General features: G+C 48.1%; 9 protein-coding genes across 9 annotated transcripts; 6 read left to right on the forward strand and 3 right to left on the reverse strand.

The window, feature by feature from the left end:
• Positions 1 to 99: 99 nt before the first annotated feature.
• On the forward strand, positions 100 to 3,774 carry MRET_4091 (axial budding pattern protein 2; the record flags this gene model as incomplete). The annotated part of the gene is made up of 1 exon (XM_027630718.1): positions 100 to 3,774. The coding sequence occupies one exon, from the start codon at positions 100 to 102 to the stop codon at positions 3,772 to 3,774; it is 3,675 nt and encodes a 1,224-aa protein (XP_027486560.1).
• A 52-nt stretch (positions 3,775 to 3,826) lies between these two features.
• MRET_4092 (nucleoporin GLE1) lies at positions 3,827 to 5,497 on the reverse strand (the record flags this gene model as incomplete). The annotated part of the gene is made up of 1 exon (XM_027630719.1): positions 3,827 to 5,497. The coding sequence occupies one exon, from the start codon at positions 5,495 to 5,497 to the stop codon at positions 3,827 to 3,829; it is 1,671 nt and encodes a 556-aa protein (XP_027486557.1).
• Positions 5,498 to 5,595: 98 nt separating this feature from the next.
• On the forward strand, positions 5,596 to 6,797 carry MRET_4093 (N-glycosylase/DNA lyase; the record flags this gene model as incomplete). The annotated part of the gene is made up of 3 exons (XM_027630720.1): positions 5,596 to 6,458; positions 6,486 to 6,648; positions 6,675 to 6,797. 3 exons carry the CDS (start codon positions 5,596 to 5,598, stop codon positions 6,795 to 6,797), a joined length of 1,149 nt encoding a protein of 382 aa, XP_027486558.1.
• Positions 6,798 to 6,879: 82 nt separating this feature from the next.
• MRET_4094 (SNF2 family helicase ATPase) lies at positions 6,880 to 9,160 on the forward strand (the record flags this gene model as incomplete). Its single annotated transcript, XM_027630721.1, has 2 exons — positions 6,880 to 9,092; positions 9,118 to 9,160. 2 exons carry the CDS (start codon positions 6,880 to 6,882, stop codon positions 9,158 to 9,160), a joined length of 2,256 nt encoding a protein of 751 aa, XP_027486555.1.
• Positions 9,161 to 10,675: 1,515 nt separating this feature from the next.
• Positions 10,676 to 10,954, reverse strand: MRET_4095 (uncharacterized protein; the record flags this gene model as incomplete). Its single annotated transcript, XM_027630722.1, has 1 exon — positions 10,676 to 10,954. The coding sequence occupies one exon, from the start codon at positions 10,952 to 10,954 to the stop codon at positions 10,676 to 10,678; it is 279 nt and encodes a 92-aa protein (XP_027486556.1).
• An 897-nt stretch (positions 10,955 to 11,851) lies between these two features.
• On the forward strand, positions 11,852 to 13,021 carry MRET_4096 (secreted aspartic endopeptidase; the record flags this gene model as incomplete). The annotated part of the gene is made up of 1 exon (XM_027630723.1): positions 11,852 to 13,021. The coding sequence occupies one exon, from the start codon at positions 11,852 to 11,854 to the stop codon at positions 13,019 to 13,021; it is 1,170 nt and encodes a 389-aa protein (XP_027486553.1).
• A 243-nt stretch (positions 13,022 to 13,264) lies between these two features.
• Positions 13,265 to 13,558, reverse strand: MRET_4097 (uncharacterized protein; the record flags this gene model as incomplete). The annotated part of the gene is made up of 1 exon (XM_027630724.1): positions 13,265 to 13,558. The coding sequence occupies one exon, from the start codon at positions 13,556 to 13,558 to the stop codon at positions 13,265 to 13,267; it is 294 nt and encodes a 97-aa protein (XP_027486554.1).
• Positions 13,559 to 14,296: 738 nt separating this feature from the next.
• MRET_4098 (secretory lipase) lies at positions 14,297 to 15,706 on the forward strand (the record flags this gene model as incomplete). Its single annotated transcript, XM_027630725.1, has 1 exon — positions 14,297 to 15,706. One exon carries the CDS (start codon positions 14,297 to 14,299, stop codon positions 15,704 to 15,706), a length of 1,410 nt encoding a protein of 469 aa, XP_027486561.1.
• Positions 15,707 to 15,964: 258 nt separating this feature from the next.
• On the forward strand, positions 15,965 to 17,374 carry MRET_4099 (secretory lipase; the record flags this gene model as incomplete). The annotated part of the gene is made up of 1 exon (XM_027630726.1): positions 15,965 to 17,374. The coding sequence occupies one exon, from the start codon at positions 15,965 to 15,967 to the stop codon at positions 17,372 to 17,374; it is 1,410 nt and encodes a 469-aa protein (XP_027486562.1).

Genomic DNA, 17,374 nt, shown 5'->3' on the forward strand with positions numbered 1-17,374 from the left:
ATTCCGCGACGAATTGGACGTGACACGGATCCTGTACCGCGAATACTTCTAGACACTTTGAAGAATTCAAAGTGCCAGTTTTTTTTTTCGCGACTCGCTATGCACCGTGAAACACTCTCTCGGAAGTTTCAAGTGCTAGCAGCTACGATTTCATTCTTGTTCGTGCTTGTGCACCATAATTATGTGTTTGCAGATGTTCGCGTGGATCTTGAGCTGGCTGATCAGCTTCCACCTCTTGCCCATGCAGACAACAAGTATCATTGGCAATTCTCATCAGAAACATTTAATACGGATGAGACTGGCGATCTAACGTATGAGATCAAAGGTCTCCCGGGCTGGGCCCATTTCGATGCAGAAGAGCGCAGAATCACAGGAAATCCTTCTCTTCAGGGCAAAAAAGACGCTGTCAATGATGTGACTGTCACGGCTCGTGATAGTGACTCTGAAGTATCTTCAACATTTCAACTGACTACTATTTCAGCACCCCCACCCAAATTAAGTGTCCCTTTGCAGGAACAGCTTCCCCAGGCAGCATCGATGGGCTCAGGAAACATGTTAGCCAATAAAGTCCTCCATATGCCATTGGGGTGGTCGTTCAGTATTGGATTCTTGGGAGACACGTACTTGTTACCTGATAACGATCGTGTGTATTATTCGTCACGTCTCGTGGGTGGCAAGCCACTACCTGACTGGCTCAGGTTCAGTCCCGATGAGATTACTTTTTCAGGTATAGCGCCCACCGAGGCTGGCAAGAATGGTACATTGTTCGATATCGAGTTGATTGCCTCTAATCGCAAGAATGCAGGTGGGCCGTCCAGTACATTTTCCCTTTTGCTGGGTCAAGGTTTTGTGACACTAAACAACACCGCAGCAGCATTGCCATTGGGTAACCTTACTGAAGGTGAAGCATTTCAGTACCATATTTCTCCAAACTTATTTCTGCTCGACGGATTCTCACAAAGTCCGCAAGATTTCAAGTTTAAGCTAGATGCTCACGCGCCCAAATGGCTTAGGCTGGATCAAGATTCGCATAATTTAATCGGAAAGGCGCCTGTGTTGAAGGATCATACCCAGGCACAGCAGACTTCATTTCAGCTGCATGTGTCACATCCTAAGGCGTTCGACACTGATGTCAATGTTACATTAGACGTGTTCCCTTCTCCATTTAAACAGCAAGTTCTCCCAAATGTGACTGTACAGACTGGAAAGGACTTTCAAATTTCACTTGAGAAGTACATGAATGATCCCAAGTCGGGCGTGAACGTCACCTTTGAATCGAGCATGCTTCGTCGATCGATGCACTTTTATCGCTCTCAGCTCAGGCACAAACTATTGCGACGCGCCTCTCCCAGCTGGATCCATTATGATGAAAAATCGTACTCACTTGTGGGTCAAGCGCCTGATCAAGAGAAAAACGTCACTGTGCATGTGTCAGCTACGAGCCCAGTGAAAGATGCTCCCGTATCGCCCGTTTCAAAGACATTCCAGCTGTCAGTTCTTAACACGACGCATGTTACTCCTACAGAGCCAGGTCAACATCATTCCGGCCTTTCAGGGGGAGAAAAAGGTGCCATTGCTGGCTCGATTCTGGGTGCGGCGTTGTTAGCTTTGCTAGGAGCGAGTGGATATTGGGCTTGGAAACGCTCTGAGAACAAAGAATTGGACTCAAAGACGCCGGCGTCGACTTTAGGGAATGATACAAGCATGTTTGAGATGCCATCGGCCAATGAAGCTCATCTCTCATCGCAGCCTACAAATCTAGCTGGTTTGGGCGCAGATGCTCACATGCCCAGCGTCCCAGAGGCAGCCAGTATGTCAGGGGTTGCTGGGGGAGGAATGGCTACTGGTGCCTTTGCTGGCGCAGCTGGTGTCGGTGCAGCTCCTTTTCATTCGCCGCACACCGCTGAGACGGCTCACATATTGCCTACGGAACAGCCGTACGCATCCACACAGGAATCCGAAGTGGCATCGTCGAGACAAGACTCATCACCCACATCCGGGCATCGAGGCGTCACTCAGGAGTTACCGTATCAGGAACCCGAATGGCAACGCGAGGATGATTCCATCGTTGTCACGCCATTCCTTGCCCAATCGACGTGGCAGCCACCCTCCTTTACTCAAATTTGGGCAACTTCGTCCAAAGAGCAGAGAAACATGGACTCTTTTGCTTACCCAGAAGAAGAGACGTCGCCATCACCCGGGCCTATTCGTCAGCCTTCGATGTCTAGCATGCCACGGGGTCCCACTTCTACCACGCTACGGACAGGCAGACGCGAAGCAAGCCATACCTCTATGCAACCACCACGGGATGCGTCACTGTCTCAAGCTTTGATTCAGTATAAATCTACTTCGAACAACGCACCACTAATGGAAGAAAAAGACTCTGTCGACACTGCTAGATCCGGATCATCCCCCCCTGCCTTGTCATCACACGCTCGGGATGCCTCTTTTGGATCAGATCCCGATACCCATACGAATCTCAAGCCCATGGATATCCCAGCATCGATCAGTAAGCAGTCTCAAGAGAGTTGGGAAGAGAACCTGTGGTATGACAAACCCACACCACCGTCTAAGCGAACGTCAGCTGCCTCGGCCAGGACGCAGGGCTCACAAGTCCCTGACAAAGAAGTAGGTGCTGGTCATGTCTCCACGGGGCCCTCAGAACCTTTGAAGACCGCAGAGCGTGCACATACCATCAAGCGCGCCAAATCTACCACATCGAGCACAAAGTCGCCAACCACGTCACCCCCCCTGGATTCATCCGCATGGGAAAGTGCTCCGCAACTGGCACCTATTGCGACATCGGTTGTGCGCTCGCCTATCGTTCCAGGGCTGGGCGACCCGCCTCAGCTCTCTGTCCCTCTAAGAGTCGGTCAAATGTCGCCACTCGATACATTTTCCGAACTCCCAACACAGCCTATGCAGGTGCGTGAGACAAAGCATGTTCCCTCCTACACGCCACACCTCGAAGCTGGTGCCTTTGATCGACGGAGTCTAACTTTGGAGCCCGAGCAACTTGAGTCGGCTGGCATCTATGATGACGCGGATGAACCAGTGCTGGATCCATTCGCGGATTATGACCAATACCCTGACGGCACGATACTATTCCAAGGCAGGCCATCTACTTCACCTGTGGCAGAGACAGAGTCCACTGACCATCTGCACGACTACCTCACGACAGAAGGCGGCATGTACTCGATCATGGAAGATGATGAAAGCGCTGTGGATGAAGGGGCTGCCGAAGCGGTCGCGGATTGGAGCCAGCCACCACGATCTAGCACGTTGGCTTCGCTCCATATGGCTCGTGCTCGCTCGGTTACCTTCACACCTGCCAAACCCCCGCGTCTGCAATTAGCGAGCTGCCGACCCGGGCAACTAGTCTCACTGCCTCTTCTTACATCGGACGCATCTTTCCCTCGCCACTTGGCCGATGCCATTCATGAGGCTTCTTCACCTGCCCAGTATACTGTACAATTGTACGCGCCTACGCGTCCTGATCTTCACGGCACATGGCCGTCATGGCTCGAGTGGCTCGAGTGGGAAGCCGCGTCGCAGGAACTGACAGGTACTGTTCCTGAAAGCTGGCCTAGTGAGCTGCGGCTGCCTCTTCAACTCCCCATTCATATTTTGTTGTCGAACGGTGCCCAGATTCTTGCGGAAAGCGGCGTGTCGAGGCGCAACATGCCTGAGCCAGGCTCGCCCTTCCTAGTGGCTCGAATTCTCTTGACCATTTTACCTGCTGCTGAAGCCAACAGTCCCCGACCTGTGTCTTGATTGCATGTATTCATATTGTATTTCCATGGTTTCTATAGTACATAATCGGTTCCTACGTATCCATATCTCGACCGGGGGAAGCATGCTCGCCGAAAGATTGCTTCGCCGACCATGTATCCAGAAGGAGGGTGAGACGAACGCGCGCAGCTTTTTGTGTGTCATCAGCTTCCTGTACGCCGAGCCGATTGTTTTGGACGCCTTCCTGAAGAAGGAGAGTTAATATTTTGGCTTGCTGCCTTTTATAGCGCTGCAAAACAACAGGGCCGGCCATCTCCAAAAATGTGCACCACAAAGGCATGACGAGTCTCTGCTCCGTAAGAGGAGGCGTCATCGATCGAATCTGCCATGTCCAGAGTCGCCCAGGGCGCAAAGCATCGGGTATATGTTGGGCAGCATCGCGTACAGAGACCCCAGGCGGTAGCGCCACACATGCGGCCACCGACTCAAGATTGGTTTGAAGACATGCAAAATACAAAGCAGAGATGCCAGCAATACGCGCTGAGTACGTTTGCATAGGTTCATCCACTGTTTTGAATCCAAGTCGTTTACGGTACGACGCATCATCTTCTCCGCCACGATTCGGCAGGTACGCCAAGACCCATGGACACTTTTTCACGAGTCGAGCCATCAAGACGTCTCCTACAGCAGCATGTCCACGTAATTGTAGTCCCATGATCAGACGCGCAAGAGGAAAAGCGGTCTGCTGGCGCGCAGCCACTTCTTGCTCGGCCTGTCGAATCAAGCATTTAGCTAGGTGATTGAGCATCCAAAAGTATAGGCATGTCGCAGCATCTGGATCCGGTACATCCCGCGCCTGCTGCAATACATCTGATATGGCGGCAGTAATTCGAGCAATTTCTGTGCTAGAATTCGTCAGCTGCCCAATCTTGGGCGTGATGGCTCGCTTAGCTGCAAAGCACTGCTTACGCCAGTCTGAACGCTGTGCAACATTCGGTAAGATGTTTTGCTTCACGTATTTCATGCGTTCTTGCCAATGTGCGTATTCAGTTTGAGCCGTCTCCCAAACGTGCGATCCGCCTCGGTAGACGTTCGCCGCACGCTCTTTTTCGTTCTGCTCAGCTTGGGCACGCACTTTGGCCTCTTCTTCGCGCTTTTTGGCTTCTTGCTCTTTCTTCTCTGACTCAATGCGCGCCAATTCCGCATCCCGCGCTAGCTTGGCCTTGACCTCTGCTTCTTCTTGCTTCTTGCGCGCTTCCGCTAATTGCTTCGCTTCGTCAGCAGCCCGCAGCTCAGCCTGACGAATGGCCAGCTCAATTCCTTCCCATAGCTTCGCATTACGCTTCTCAAATCCCTCGCGCTCTTTTTGTTCAACAGCACGCTGTTGAATTTGGAATCGAGCCAGCATGTTTTGCACTTCATCCACATTGGTATCTTGCTGGTACGTCGGCGCTGAAGCACGTACGGAGGGTTCCAACGTTCGAGCTCGACGAACCCGCTCCCAGGCACGTTTTTCGCAGACATTCTCCCAACGCTCCCAGGGATCGAGCTCATTGGCAAGCCGGATATGTGCCATGGACTGACGTGTCGCCCGATCAGGCGCGTCCCACTCACTGTCCGAGTCATCATCAGATGCCAGCGCATCCATCGAGACGTAGCGAGCACCCCCATCGTATTCATCTTCCTCGGACGAAGACTCATACACGTACCGGCCAGTGGGCCGGGGATGCACAATGTGTGATACGCGGCCCGTTGCCATGACCATGTTCCGTTCGACGTGGAGGGCCAAGGCTGCCTCGTCGTGCTGGCTAGACAAGTTCTTGCCACTCCACATCGTAAGACTCGCCCCCCTTACGAACGTGGATGGGTGTGGGACGTGTACCTGCTGGGTATCAGCGCCTACCGCTCTCGTATGCTGGGCAGGTGGCCCTTCCACTTACCATTGCGCATCAATGTGGACAAGTATTCAGATGGAGACAAGTTGCGTGGCTGGATCCTGTGAGTGATGAAATCGAGGCAGAATGGTCGCTGTGTTTAGCCAACCGCGTTATATTGCTGCGCCACGATGCCGTCACCAATGCCCTCCTCTATCGCATCTTGTATCCCACAGAGAAGAAAGAGCATGACACTGAATCGTGGTTACGTGATTATTTTAACCTGGACGTGCCTCTCGACGCATGGTTCCAAGAGTGGTGTGCAAGAGACCCCATTTTTGCCAAGCACGCCAACCGATTCAATGGTACAACCATTTTGCGCCAAGACCCTTGGGAGTGCTTGTGCGCATTTATTTGCAGCTCAAATAACAATATTCCCCGTATCAGCCAGATGGTCCACAAGTTGTGCGAACACTTTTCGGAACCCCTGCTTTCACACACTTACCCCGAGGGAGCGCGATTATGTACGACATTTCATCCAAAGAAGCAAGACTTCTCCGATGTGGCTGATAAACCTCTTACCATCACGTATCGACCTTTTCCTCCGCCTACGACACTTGCGCAACCTGATGTCGAGTCCAAGCTGCGTGCTTTAGGATTCGGGTACCGGGCCAAATTTTTGACCCGCACAGCTCAGGCTCTTTGCGAGAAAGTGCAGTGCGGATCGGATGCAAAGCCTGCAGATATTAATGAGGCTGTATATAAGCACTTACTATCTCTTCGCTCGCAAACCTACGAAGATGCTCGGTCTGAGCTCATGACGCTTCCAGGCATTGGACCCAAAGTTGCTGAGTACGTGAACATGCCTCTTACATTCAGTTGCATTCTTTTAATGTCGTTGGACCAGGCTTCAAGCATACCTGTTGATCGACACGTGTTCAATTTTGCCGATCGTTGGTACCACATTCGCTCTAAACGATATGAGGATGTGGCAGAGAAACTTCGAGCTATCTGGGGGGAACGTGCTGGATGGGCTCACACGGTACGTCTTCGACTGATTAATAGCAGGTTCTCTTTTATGCAGATTTACGCTCTCTCGAACAGTACCAGCCCGTCCTCCAAGACCATGCCCCCGATGCCAAACTCACAGGCATCAAGCGTGCACGCTCCTCCTCCCCCTTGTGTACATAGCATCCACGTGGCAGTGTCAAGACCTCCACAAACACGCGTTGCGCGGTGTTGGGCTAAGAGAGCGAAGGTGGCTTGTTACATCATGGAGGCTATGCGCCAGCGACTGCTGGCGCAGCAGCTTGAGAGCCAAAGTCCATCACCGAAGCAAAGAAAGGACAAGATGGAACCAGGAGCATCGACACCAACAGATTCCAACAAAAATCGGCCTGTCATACAACCATGGCGTTCTGAACCTCGTGTAAAAATGATGCCATTCAAGGCACCCACGCCGGTGGGCACGCCAGAAAAATCCTCTCAGGGCTCTGGCACTTCATTAAGCACACCCACAAAGGCCGCACTTATGCGTCGCGGATTTCCCGCTTCACCTGGCTGGCCGCAAACTCCGAACAAATCCATGTCATCTGCTTTCGGCAGTCCCGCCGGTTCGCTGAGTGGTACCCCTTTGGACTCCAAGCATGTTCCAACGGCTGAACGTGAAAAACAGCTCAGAGACATGCTCGAAGGAATTGTGTCCGTTGCAGAAAAGGTTGATATGAATCAGTCTCGCGTGCCTGGTATGCAATGTACATTATTGCCTCATCAGGTGCAGGGCGTTGAATGGATGAAAAAGCGTGAGCAAGGCAAAGGAAAGGGTGGTATTTTGGCTGATGATATGGGCCTTGGAAAGACGATACAAACTCTCGCGCTTGTCTTGCAACACAGGTGCATAGATGATTTGTATTCAGGTCAACAGGAGGAAGACTTGGACATGAATGATGATCTCATTGGATTGACCAGAAAAAGCGTATTTCGTTCACGAACCAGGACGACACTTATTGTCGCTCCCGTTGCTGTTATGGAGCAATGGCAGCGCGAGGCGCTTGAAAAATCAAGACACAAGCTATCTGTCTATATTCATCATGGACCACGTCGTACGACCAATGTGGATGAGCTGAAAAAAGCAGACATTGTCATTACATCTTACGCCACAGCAGCTAATGAGTATGAACAGTACCTGAAAGCGACAGAGTCAGAAAGCAGTCTGCCCTCCACGCGTGCCAACAAGCAGTTGCGCGAAGCGTCTGCGAATGATTTGGACGACTCTGATGACTCGGATTGGGGCATGCTCAACGACGATGATGTTTCGTCACCTTCGAAAATTAAGGCGGCCAACAACCACACCAAATACCCTTTGTTTCAAATGTACTGGCTGCGTATTGTCCTCGACGAGGCACAAAATATCAAGAATTATCGGGCTAAATGCTCATTAGCCTGTTATCAACTTTCTAGTTGCGCGGCTACTCGCTGGTGTATATCAGGCACACCAGTTCAAAACAATGCATTGGAGATTTTCAGTCTCATTCATTTCTTACGTATATCACCTTTCGATGACTTCCGTCACTTTGAAGAGAAAATTCATGACCCTTTAAAAAGTAATAAGCAGACTTACGTGGATTTGGGATTGCAGCGTCTGGGTGTCGTTTTGAAGTCAATCATGCTGCGTCGCACGAAAGATGCCATGTACGAGGGTCGACGAGTACTCGACTTGCCGTTGCGATCAATTGAAATCGTCTCACGAGAATTTTCGTCGGAGAATGAGCGAGATTTTTATCGCGAACTGGAAGACCGGATCCAAACACACTGGAAAAAGTCACAAAAAGCTCATATCAATTATATGGGAGCACTTGTTATGTTACTGCGCCTACGGCAAGCTTGCAATCATCCTGCCTTGGTCACTGGAAGAACAGCGCTCCCATTACACGATTTATCTGAACCAACTGCTGAAGAAAATGTACAAGATGAGGACGAAGAACTGGCCTCGTTATTGTCAGGATTGTCGGTTAAAACCCGAAACTGTGACAGATGTCAGATATCATTACTTGAACAGCAAGCACGGTATTGTTCTGGTTGTAAGGCTCAGATCAGTCGCGAAAAAAAGCAAGGTATCAACTGGGGCACACCTGGAACCATGTCAACCAAGCTTGAAATGATCCTTAACTTATTGGACACCTTTGATAAAACATCCAAGGGAGATAAATCTATCATATTCAGTCAGTTCACTTCCTTTCTTGATTTGGTTCAAGATGCTCTAAACGACTGTGGTCGAAATTTTGTACGTTACGATGGATCTATGCGAAGAAATGCGCGAGAAGAGGCATTGCAAAAGATTCGAAGTGATGAAGGCATCAAGATTATTTTGATTTCCTTCAAAGCTGGCAGCACTGGGTTAAACCTCACATGCTGTAACCGTGTAATTCTTTGTGATTTGTGGTGGAATCCGCAAATTGAGGAACAAGCGTTTGATCGCGCTCACCGGTATGTTGGTTTTCTACTCACGCAGACTCGGTCAATCCAAAAATGTATATATACAAGTTATCCATTGACGGTACTGTCGAGCAACGAATCCTCGCGTTACAGGTACGTGCCTATCTATGTAACAATAGGATAAAAAACGTCAACTGGCTCAGGCCGCCTTAAACGGAAAATCGTGCGTACTTCATGAACTAACGACAGACTCCCGAAACGTAGGTGCTCTTCAACTAACGATTTCACAGAGTGGAGCAAACTGGACCCAATGGATCTCCAATTTTTATTTCAGGGCAGTCAGGTTATGTAGATATATGTTGGCAAATTATATCAGCCGAAGAGACATTCTCAGGCACGTCATGAAACGATAAGATACGATTAACTGCCCCAAAGTTGCTACATGTCTCCACACTGTAAATTGATATGGTCAGTTATTGACAGATTTCGGTGTGAATGATACGTTTTAAAAGCCTTATCGTCTGAATATAGACAAATTCAAATTTGACCCCTAGTTCCCCTGTATTCCTAAGTAATATTCGCTCAGAGGCTTTAGCTGGATCTCATGAAGTCTCATAAGCACTTTTCCTCCTTCATCTATAGTTTGCTTTGGCATTCTTTAGGGAACAAGCTAATATTTTGGACATAACTCGAAAAATCGCAACAAGTATCGAAATAAAATGTCTCATTAAAGCAATTGGTGATAATGTAGTTGTGAATCGCTAGGGCGCTGCGTCTTATTAGCCAATTCGCTCAGCTGATACATTATTCTCAAGACCAATCTGTGTATAAATCGACGCGCTTCTGAATCAAATTCGAGTATGCAGTAAGGACAAGGTCTTATTTCATAATACTGAGCAAGCTTCGTTCTAGCTTAACTACACGCGACATTCGCTAAGAGCTAAACCAATCGCAACATGACATTAGCACTATGCTATCATGAAACATAATAGTATGTACCAATGCTTCTTGACATCTGGTACCTCAAATTATGGAAAATGAATCTTTTAGATTTCATTGGAGGGTATGCATGGAACAAAGAAACCGCTGCAGAACTCTAAAAGCTAGTGACTAGTTATCAAGTACTTCAACCAGACAAGTGAGATTGCTTGGGGTTTGTGAAGCTTCAAATCATTATACATGTTGGTATAATCAGTGCATTTCGGTATCGTGCAACCGGCTCGATTGTTAAACCCACCCGTCTCACACAATGGACATACTGGTACTTATGCGGTATCTCGACGAATTTCTAAGCTCTTCGTCTCTAGTAGAATGACTTATCTCTACCAATTTGCCACCGATTATGTCGTCTAAGGCTTAACATTTTTTCCTTGTGGTAGGTTCACATACGAAGCATAACCTGTGGCATAGGGTACAGACATCGAAGAGCTCAGTCTGCAATAACGAAAGTATTTCCATACTGTGTGTATGCTTCTGAACAAAGCGCTACATCAGTCGCTACAATGCTTTAAACTCTCACAGATTGAATCATTACACGGTACTAATTCATAAAATTGATCATGGCTCATCGAAAGATAGACTTCACCATCAATGTGAAGACTTAAGTCATGTCTGCCGAATGTCTAGTTTCTTGTTTAGAGGCACTCGAGGATGTCGACAGCGCAGCCACCACAGTCAAGAGCGAACGATGCGATGTCGCTAACGCACACCTGCTTCGTCTTGTTGGGGTTCGAGGAGGCGCACTCGGTGATGCTCTTAGCGCAGGTACCACACTTCTTAAGGATGTCACCGCTACCGAACTTGCAGTCGAGGGCGCCCTTCGAGTCGGCAGTGTAGCCCTTCACGGAGACACGGTCCGAGGCGACAACGACCGAGGCGGCAGCAGCAGCAAGAACAACGAAAGCCTTGAACATGATTAAGTTTAGGTCTGTGATGGCTGGAATAAGATGTCTTCCACCATTTAAAGTTTCAGCCGCCTGGCTGTATGTATGAAAATATCTCCGAAGTTTTTTTTCAGCTTTAATTTGTGGCCCACTTAAGTTACTCCACTTGTTAAGGCCAAACCGTCACGTTGATGAATTCTTTGTCTAGCCTATCAACATTGCCGATTCGAACCATCGTAAAAAATTTCCCGAAGAAAAATTTGACTAGTTCGACAAAGACGCGTATGGGCGTCGCAGGGCCAATGCCGTGTTTGTGTGGGATTCCCCGCTAAATGACCAATGCGATGACTGAATTTAATACTTGAGGCTGTCAAGATTATGTGCCATAATCGCACAATAGCCGCAGCTTGCATTACACTACAGAATTCATTGCCATCATCATCGAATTACTAGAAAAAGATAGGGTGGCGCCACACTGGAGAAATACGGATTAGAATAGTGGAACAGGTCATTAGAAATGTCATGAGTGCGCGCGCGTTTATTACGCCTTAGTCGAAGTACATTCGTCGCAGGCAGTCTTGCAAGTATGCCCACTTTAACTCAACGAGTGAACGCTTCTATCAAAAAGTACTGTGAAAACAGCATAACTATAAGACACCGTTCGTTTGTATTTTTAATTAATGCGCACAAAGGCAAGAAGGGCTTGGTGGATAAATGTTACTTTAAATCCATGCGGATTTTCAGCGTCATAGCCAAAATGTACATTTGACAGCCGATAATTCTTGGCACAAGAACACTTACGTAATCAACCAAACTCATGTCGGAAAATTGTATGGATTGGAAGACAGGTGCACGTGGGCATGGTTCAGGGTAAAATGTATCAAAGGTATCAGCGGCTTCAGCCCTAGTCGTCACCCCGCCGACATCATGCAACTCGGTATCAAGATTTTTGCAGCAGCAATTGCTCTCACAACTTTAGTCTCAGCCCATGAAGGTGTCGTTATCAATGTGGACCGTCGCGGAGGCTCTGAGCCTATCAATGATATAAGAAAACTAAAAGGTGTTTTCCAAGCTATCCTTCACAAGTATGAATCTGGTATTCGAAGCTACAAGCGTAGGACAGGAAAGGATCACATTTGGCATACTCCAAAGATGAGCAAGCGCGCTGATGTGACTTCCATTAACATGAAGGACATCAGCGACGAAACGCAGTGGATCGGTGAAGTCTGTCTTGGTAAGCCATCTACCTGTGTTTTGGCACACTTCGACACTGGCTCGGCAGACTTTATTATTGTAAAGGATCCATATGATCCAGCTAAGTCTAATACTTCAGTCGATACCAAGAAGACATTCTCGCAGGGCTACGCCGATGGCTCCAAAGCCGAAGGCGGTATTTTCATTGACTCTTTCAGTGTTGGTGAAATCCACGCTAAGAACCTCTCAATTGGTGTCTCGAAGAAAAACTTTTTGCAAAGTTTCGAAAAAAACAAGGCAATCGCTGGTCTGAGTTTTCCGAGCATTAAGAGTTTCGATGATGAGCATCTAACGCTTATGGAGGCATTCAAGCAACAAAATAAGCTAAAGAAGAACCTTTTCCAGTTCACGTTAAAATCAGGTAAAGGCTCTTCATTGAATTTCGGAGATATTGACTCATCCAAGTTTTGTGGTGAGCTTACTTGGGTCGATGTTAACCCTATTTGGGGCTTTTACATTGTTGGTGGCCGGATCAATGGTCAGAAAGCCATAACAGCAATTGACTCCGGAACCACATTCATAATGGGTTCTCGCAGGCAACTCAAGAAGTTGATTGAAAAAACACCAGGTGTTTCTTACCTTGAGAGTGATGGCATGGGGTATGGTGTCTTTGACTGTAATATCACCCCCAATGTTACTATTTCATACGGAGGTACTGATTTCAAGCTTAGCCGCGAACATGTGGCGCGAGGAACTGCTGGTAAGAAATGTCTGTTATCGATTGTTGGCGTGGACTCCGGCCTTCCGTTGGAAACCTGGATTATGGGAGATCCATTCTTTCAGACTACGTCTATTGTCTTTGATCACGACCATAAACGCCTTGGCTTTGCCCCTCAGAAGTAATAAGCTCATATGAAGTTTTCGCCTCCCCTTGGCGCTTCTTAGCCCGTGAAATACATACTGGATCTTAGCTGTTAATGTTGTTGCATCATGATTTTACCTGACTATGTAGTTCCCTTCTTCACTTATTCACTTCTATCATTCCCAAGCTCGGTTTCGCTTACAGCGCTAATTGTAACAGTACATATTGCTAGGTATTCGTTGCATTCATACTGGTAGAAACAAGAAACCAGAGAAGGGCAGTGTTTAGCTCCACTTCACACCCGGAGGAATGAGGCAACTGAAAAAGTCGTACGCGCAATTGTCGAACGACGACACATACTTCCAGTAATCATCGACACAAAGAGCCTTCTCTTTTACCGAATCTTTCAAGCACTTCATCAGACCGTACACAAAGTCAAGGCACATGTGAGGAGCCTGTTGAATCGAGTCGTAGCAGTTGAGACGACGATCGAGGGCCTTACCATGAGGTGTACCGGCCAGAACGGTCAGGCATGCGGCAAACAGGAAAAGTAGCGTGAAAAAAGTGGCAGCACGCATATCAACAGGCTCAACAAGCGTTCGAAGTTACGAGCTAGAGCGATACGTCAAGAGTATTCTCAGCTGTTTTTATATATCAACGAATATCCTCCACACTGGAATTTACAGGATCAGGTGAGCACACATCACATGTGAGGTATGCATACTTTGGATTCTAACAGGGCAGATTCTCGAATCATAAGTGACAGATTTACGCCTTGCCCACCCATCCGCCCTGCTTACAAATTCTACACTTGCGAGTATGCTTGGAAAAGCATAATATAGCTCTTTCTTGCATGAATGGGCGACATCCAAATATATGCGTGCGTCGTACAGACAAGGCCCCAATTGTGGGGTTTTTGCGCAGCATTCATGATGCACCTGTAGGACAGACACTGCGTAGATCGCGTTCGCCCATGATCACCTGTGTGTGTGCATATATATATTGCAAATAGTCCCTTATTTGGTTTCTCATGTGCTACCAAGTACATGGAATTGTTCTTGCATAAGTAGGGTGCTCACACCTACTCTAGGCACTGATTTCTCATTTTCACAATCGATCGTAAGCTTTGGGAGCTTCGGTATCCCAAGCTTCTGCTCCTCCACTTGGCTCACGTAGGCAAATGCGAAAATTTCTGGGAGAATGCAAGGGACCGAAGATTACGAAACATTAGCATATGGAAGCCTCCATTTGCGGCTACATTTATTTACGCCACCGATTTATGACAGCTCGCGTCGTGCGCGTCGTAGACCCCAACCATGTACATACGCTTCTTCTTAATTGTGGCGCTTTTCTGTACATTTACGACCTATGCTTATGAAGTGAAGCGTATTCGAAGACATATTCAAAAGCCCGTATCACCTACAAAAGATTCATTTTATGTGCCAAAAGAAGGTTGGGAAAAGGCCAAACCTGGAACTATACTAGCCTCTCGCAAAATTCAGGCAGGCTTCACTGAAAGAAGAAAAATTCATTTGGACGGTGCTTATCAGCTTCTTTATCGAACCTCTGGTGTTGATGACAAGAGCCCGTCGTTCACTGTCACAACCGTACTTGTGCCAAAGAATGCCAGGACAAACAAGCTGGTGATGGTCATGCCGTACGAAGACAGTAACTTTGTCGACTGTGCTCCGAGCTACAAGATTCAGCTAGGTGCACCTAATGAAGTGAATCCGATCCAGTCAGTGGAAGAGTTGATGTGGACTTCGATACTAAATGATGGTTGGATCCTGACATTGCCTGATCATCAGGGTCCTCTATCAGCTTTTTCATCAAGCTTTATCCATGGACACGCGTCGTTGGATGCATTACGTGCTACATTGAATTTCGACACTCTAAAATTGCAACCAGATGACCCTATTGTGGGTATTGGTTACTCTGGAGGAGCTATGGCTGGCGGCTGGGCTGCTTCTTTGCATGACTCTTATGCATCTGAGCTCAACGTCGTCGGTTGGGCGCTAGGTGGTACCCCTTCCAATCTCACTGGGACTTTCAGAGGCGTTAATGGTGGACTTTTTGCAGGGTTCTCTGTTGCTGGTATTGCTGGTCTGGTCGATTCGTACCCTGAGGTGAATGACTACATCGGCTCTGTGATTACTCCTGCTGGAAATGATGCACTTCAGTACACGCGCGAGCATTGCATGATTGGTATTGTCGTGGGATTGCAAAATGTAAATATGACACTCGATTCGTTCGTGTCCAACGGCAACACCCTTTTGACTGATGAGAAAATTGCGCCTCTACTAAACAAACTCACCATGGGTACAGAAAAGAGATATACGCCTAGAGCACCTGTCTACATGTATCATGCAAGAAACGACGAAATTATTCCGTTTGAGCGGGCCAATCAAACAGCCAATATATGGTGCAATAACGGTGCGAACGTTCTGTTCCAAGACTATACGAGTATCAGTATGGGTCATGTTTCTACTGAAGTGATGAACACACCCTTTGTGCTCAAATTTATTCGTGACCGAATGAGCGGCGTCGACTTTGTACAGGGATGTCATTGGAAATCAGACTTGAACCCATTGTGGAAGCCAGACATTTTGGGTGCCCGTCTGATTGAGGTGTTCAACTCTCTACTCAATGTGCTCGGCGCCCAGGTGGGTCGCACGGACGAGGTGTTTAAAGAAAGCATTAAACGGAGAAATTTTACCAAGTCGTGATGATCAAAGCGTCGAGCTGCATAGTGGGGAATGTACATAATTTCGGATTAAGCTGCTTGGAGAAAATCAAAAATTGTCGCTGGCATGCGATTAAGATTGGTGATGTAAGATTAGAGTAGATGTCAACGAAAGACCAATCAGCGGCTTATCCTGCATGTGAATAATGCAACGACGGGGGTGGGCGTCATGCCCAGCTAGATTCCATTCCTCACGCGTCCCACAACATCTTGAGCAACGGTGCGAGCGGCCACTTCAAGCATGTTGCCGCCTCGGTTCAGCCTTGGTTTAGTGGTGGTACTGGTGTCCATTTTTCAAGTGTGTGCGGGCTATAATTCTGCTGGTTCACTGCGCTGGGAACATCACCGTCGATTTTTTGATGACGACAGGTTCTACAACCCCCCTAACGGATGGGAGAATGCTAAGCCAGGTGAGATCCTGTCCAGGCGTAAAGTAGATGTGGCGCCTGTTGGTCTCTTTAAGCTCGGAGTGACTGCCTATCAACTTTTGTATCGTACAACAGGGCTTCATGATGGCGATGCAACCACATCGGTGACCACGGTACTGATCCCCGACAATCACGACCGTGACAAGCTTATTTCTGCGTCTGTATATGAGGACTCCATTTCTCCATTGTGTGCCCCGAGTCGAAGGTTCAAGCTCGGTAACAATGTCGTAAAAAATTTGGCCATCTCTTACCAATCTCTGTTTATCACGTCCTTGTTGCATGAAGGCTGGATTGTGACTGTGCCTGATCATGAGGGCCCTGAGAGCGCTTTCACCGCTGGTCCACTAGAAGGTCATATTATCCTTGATGCTGTTCGTGCTACGCTCAGTTTTGACCGGGCAAATTTGCACAGCGATGCCAAGGTGATTGGATACGGCTACTCAGGCGGTGCCCTCGCCAATGGATGGGCTGCCAGCTTGCAAGATAGCTATGCGTCCGAATTGAATGTCGTGGGGTGGTCTTTGGGCGGCACTATCACGAATTTATTCACTTGGCTTCGTTATATCGACGGCACGTCTGGTGCCGGCTTTGCCTTTGGAAGTGTTATGGGTATTTCGGCCGTGGACAATGATTTCAAATGGATACGGCGCGGACTCACAAGTAGGGGTCAGGCTGCATATGACGTCGCTCGACATGCGTGCATGTATGAGAATCTCGTTCCCCTTCTTTATCAGGAAACCATTTCAGACAACTTTTTCCGGGGCGGTTCTTCGTTCTTTGTTGATTCAAACGTGAGGGAAGCATTTGGCAAGTATCATCTGGGAGGCGACAATGTTCCTACACCCAAGGCCCCTGTGTTTATGTTCCATGCAATAGCTGATGCCGTCGTGCCCTATGGCGATGCATACCAGACGGCCCAGACATGGTGCCGAAACGGTGCCAAGGTCAAATTTGTAACCAATGTCGGCGCGGAGATGGGGCACACTTCGACAGAAATTACCAATTTGCCCTCGGTCCTATGGTTCATGCGTGATCGGTTCAGGGGCAAGAATTGGTACAATGAATGTCAATTTACCCAGACGCTCGACCCTTGGTTCAATATTGTCAATGCAGCCACGTCTCTGGGCAAGTTTTGGCAGCAAATGCTCGACTTGCTTGGTGGTCGTATCGGCAAGGCTGATTCACTGCTGCTGTCTAAGCTTAAGAAGCATCAGATTCCCTAA

The sequence above is a fragment of the Malassezia restricta genome, chromosome VIII (assembly GCF_003290485.1).
Source record: "Malassezia restricta chromosome VIII, complete sequence".
In the NCBI taxonomy this organism is placed as follows: domain Eukaryota; kingdom Fungi; phylum Basidiomycota; class Malasseziomycetes; order Malasseziales; family Malasseziaceae; genus Malassezia; species Malassezia restricta.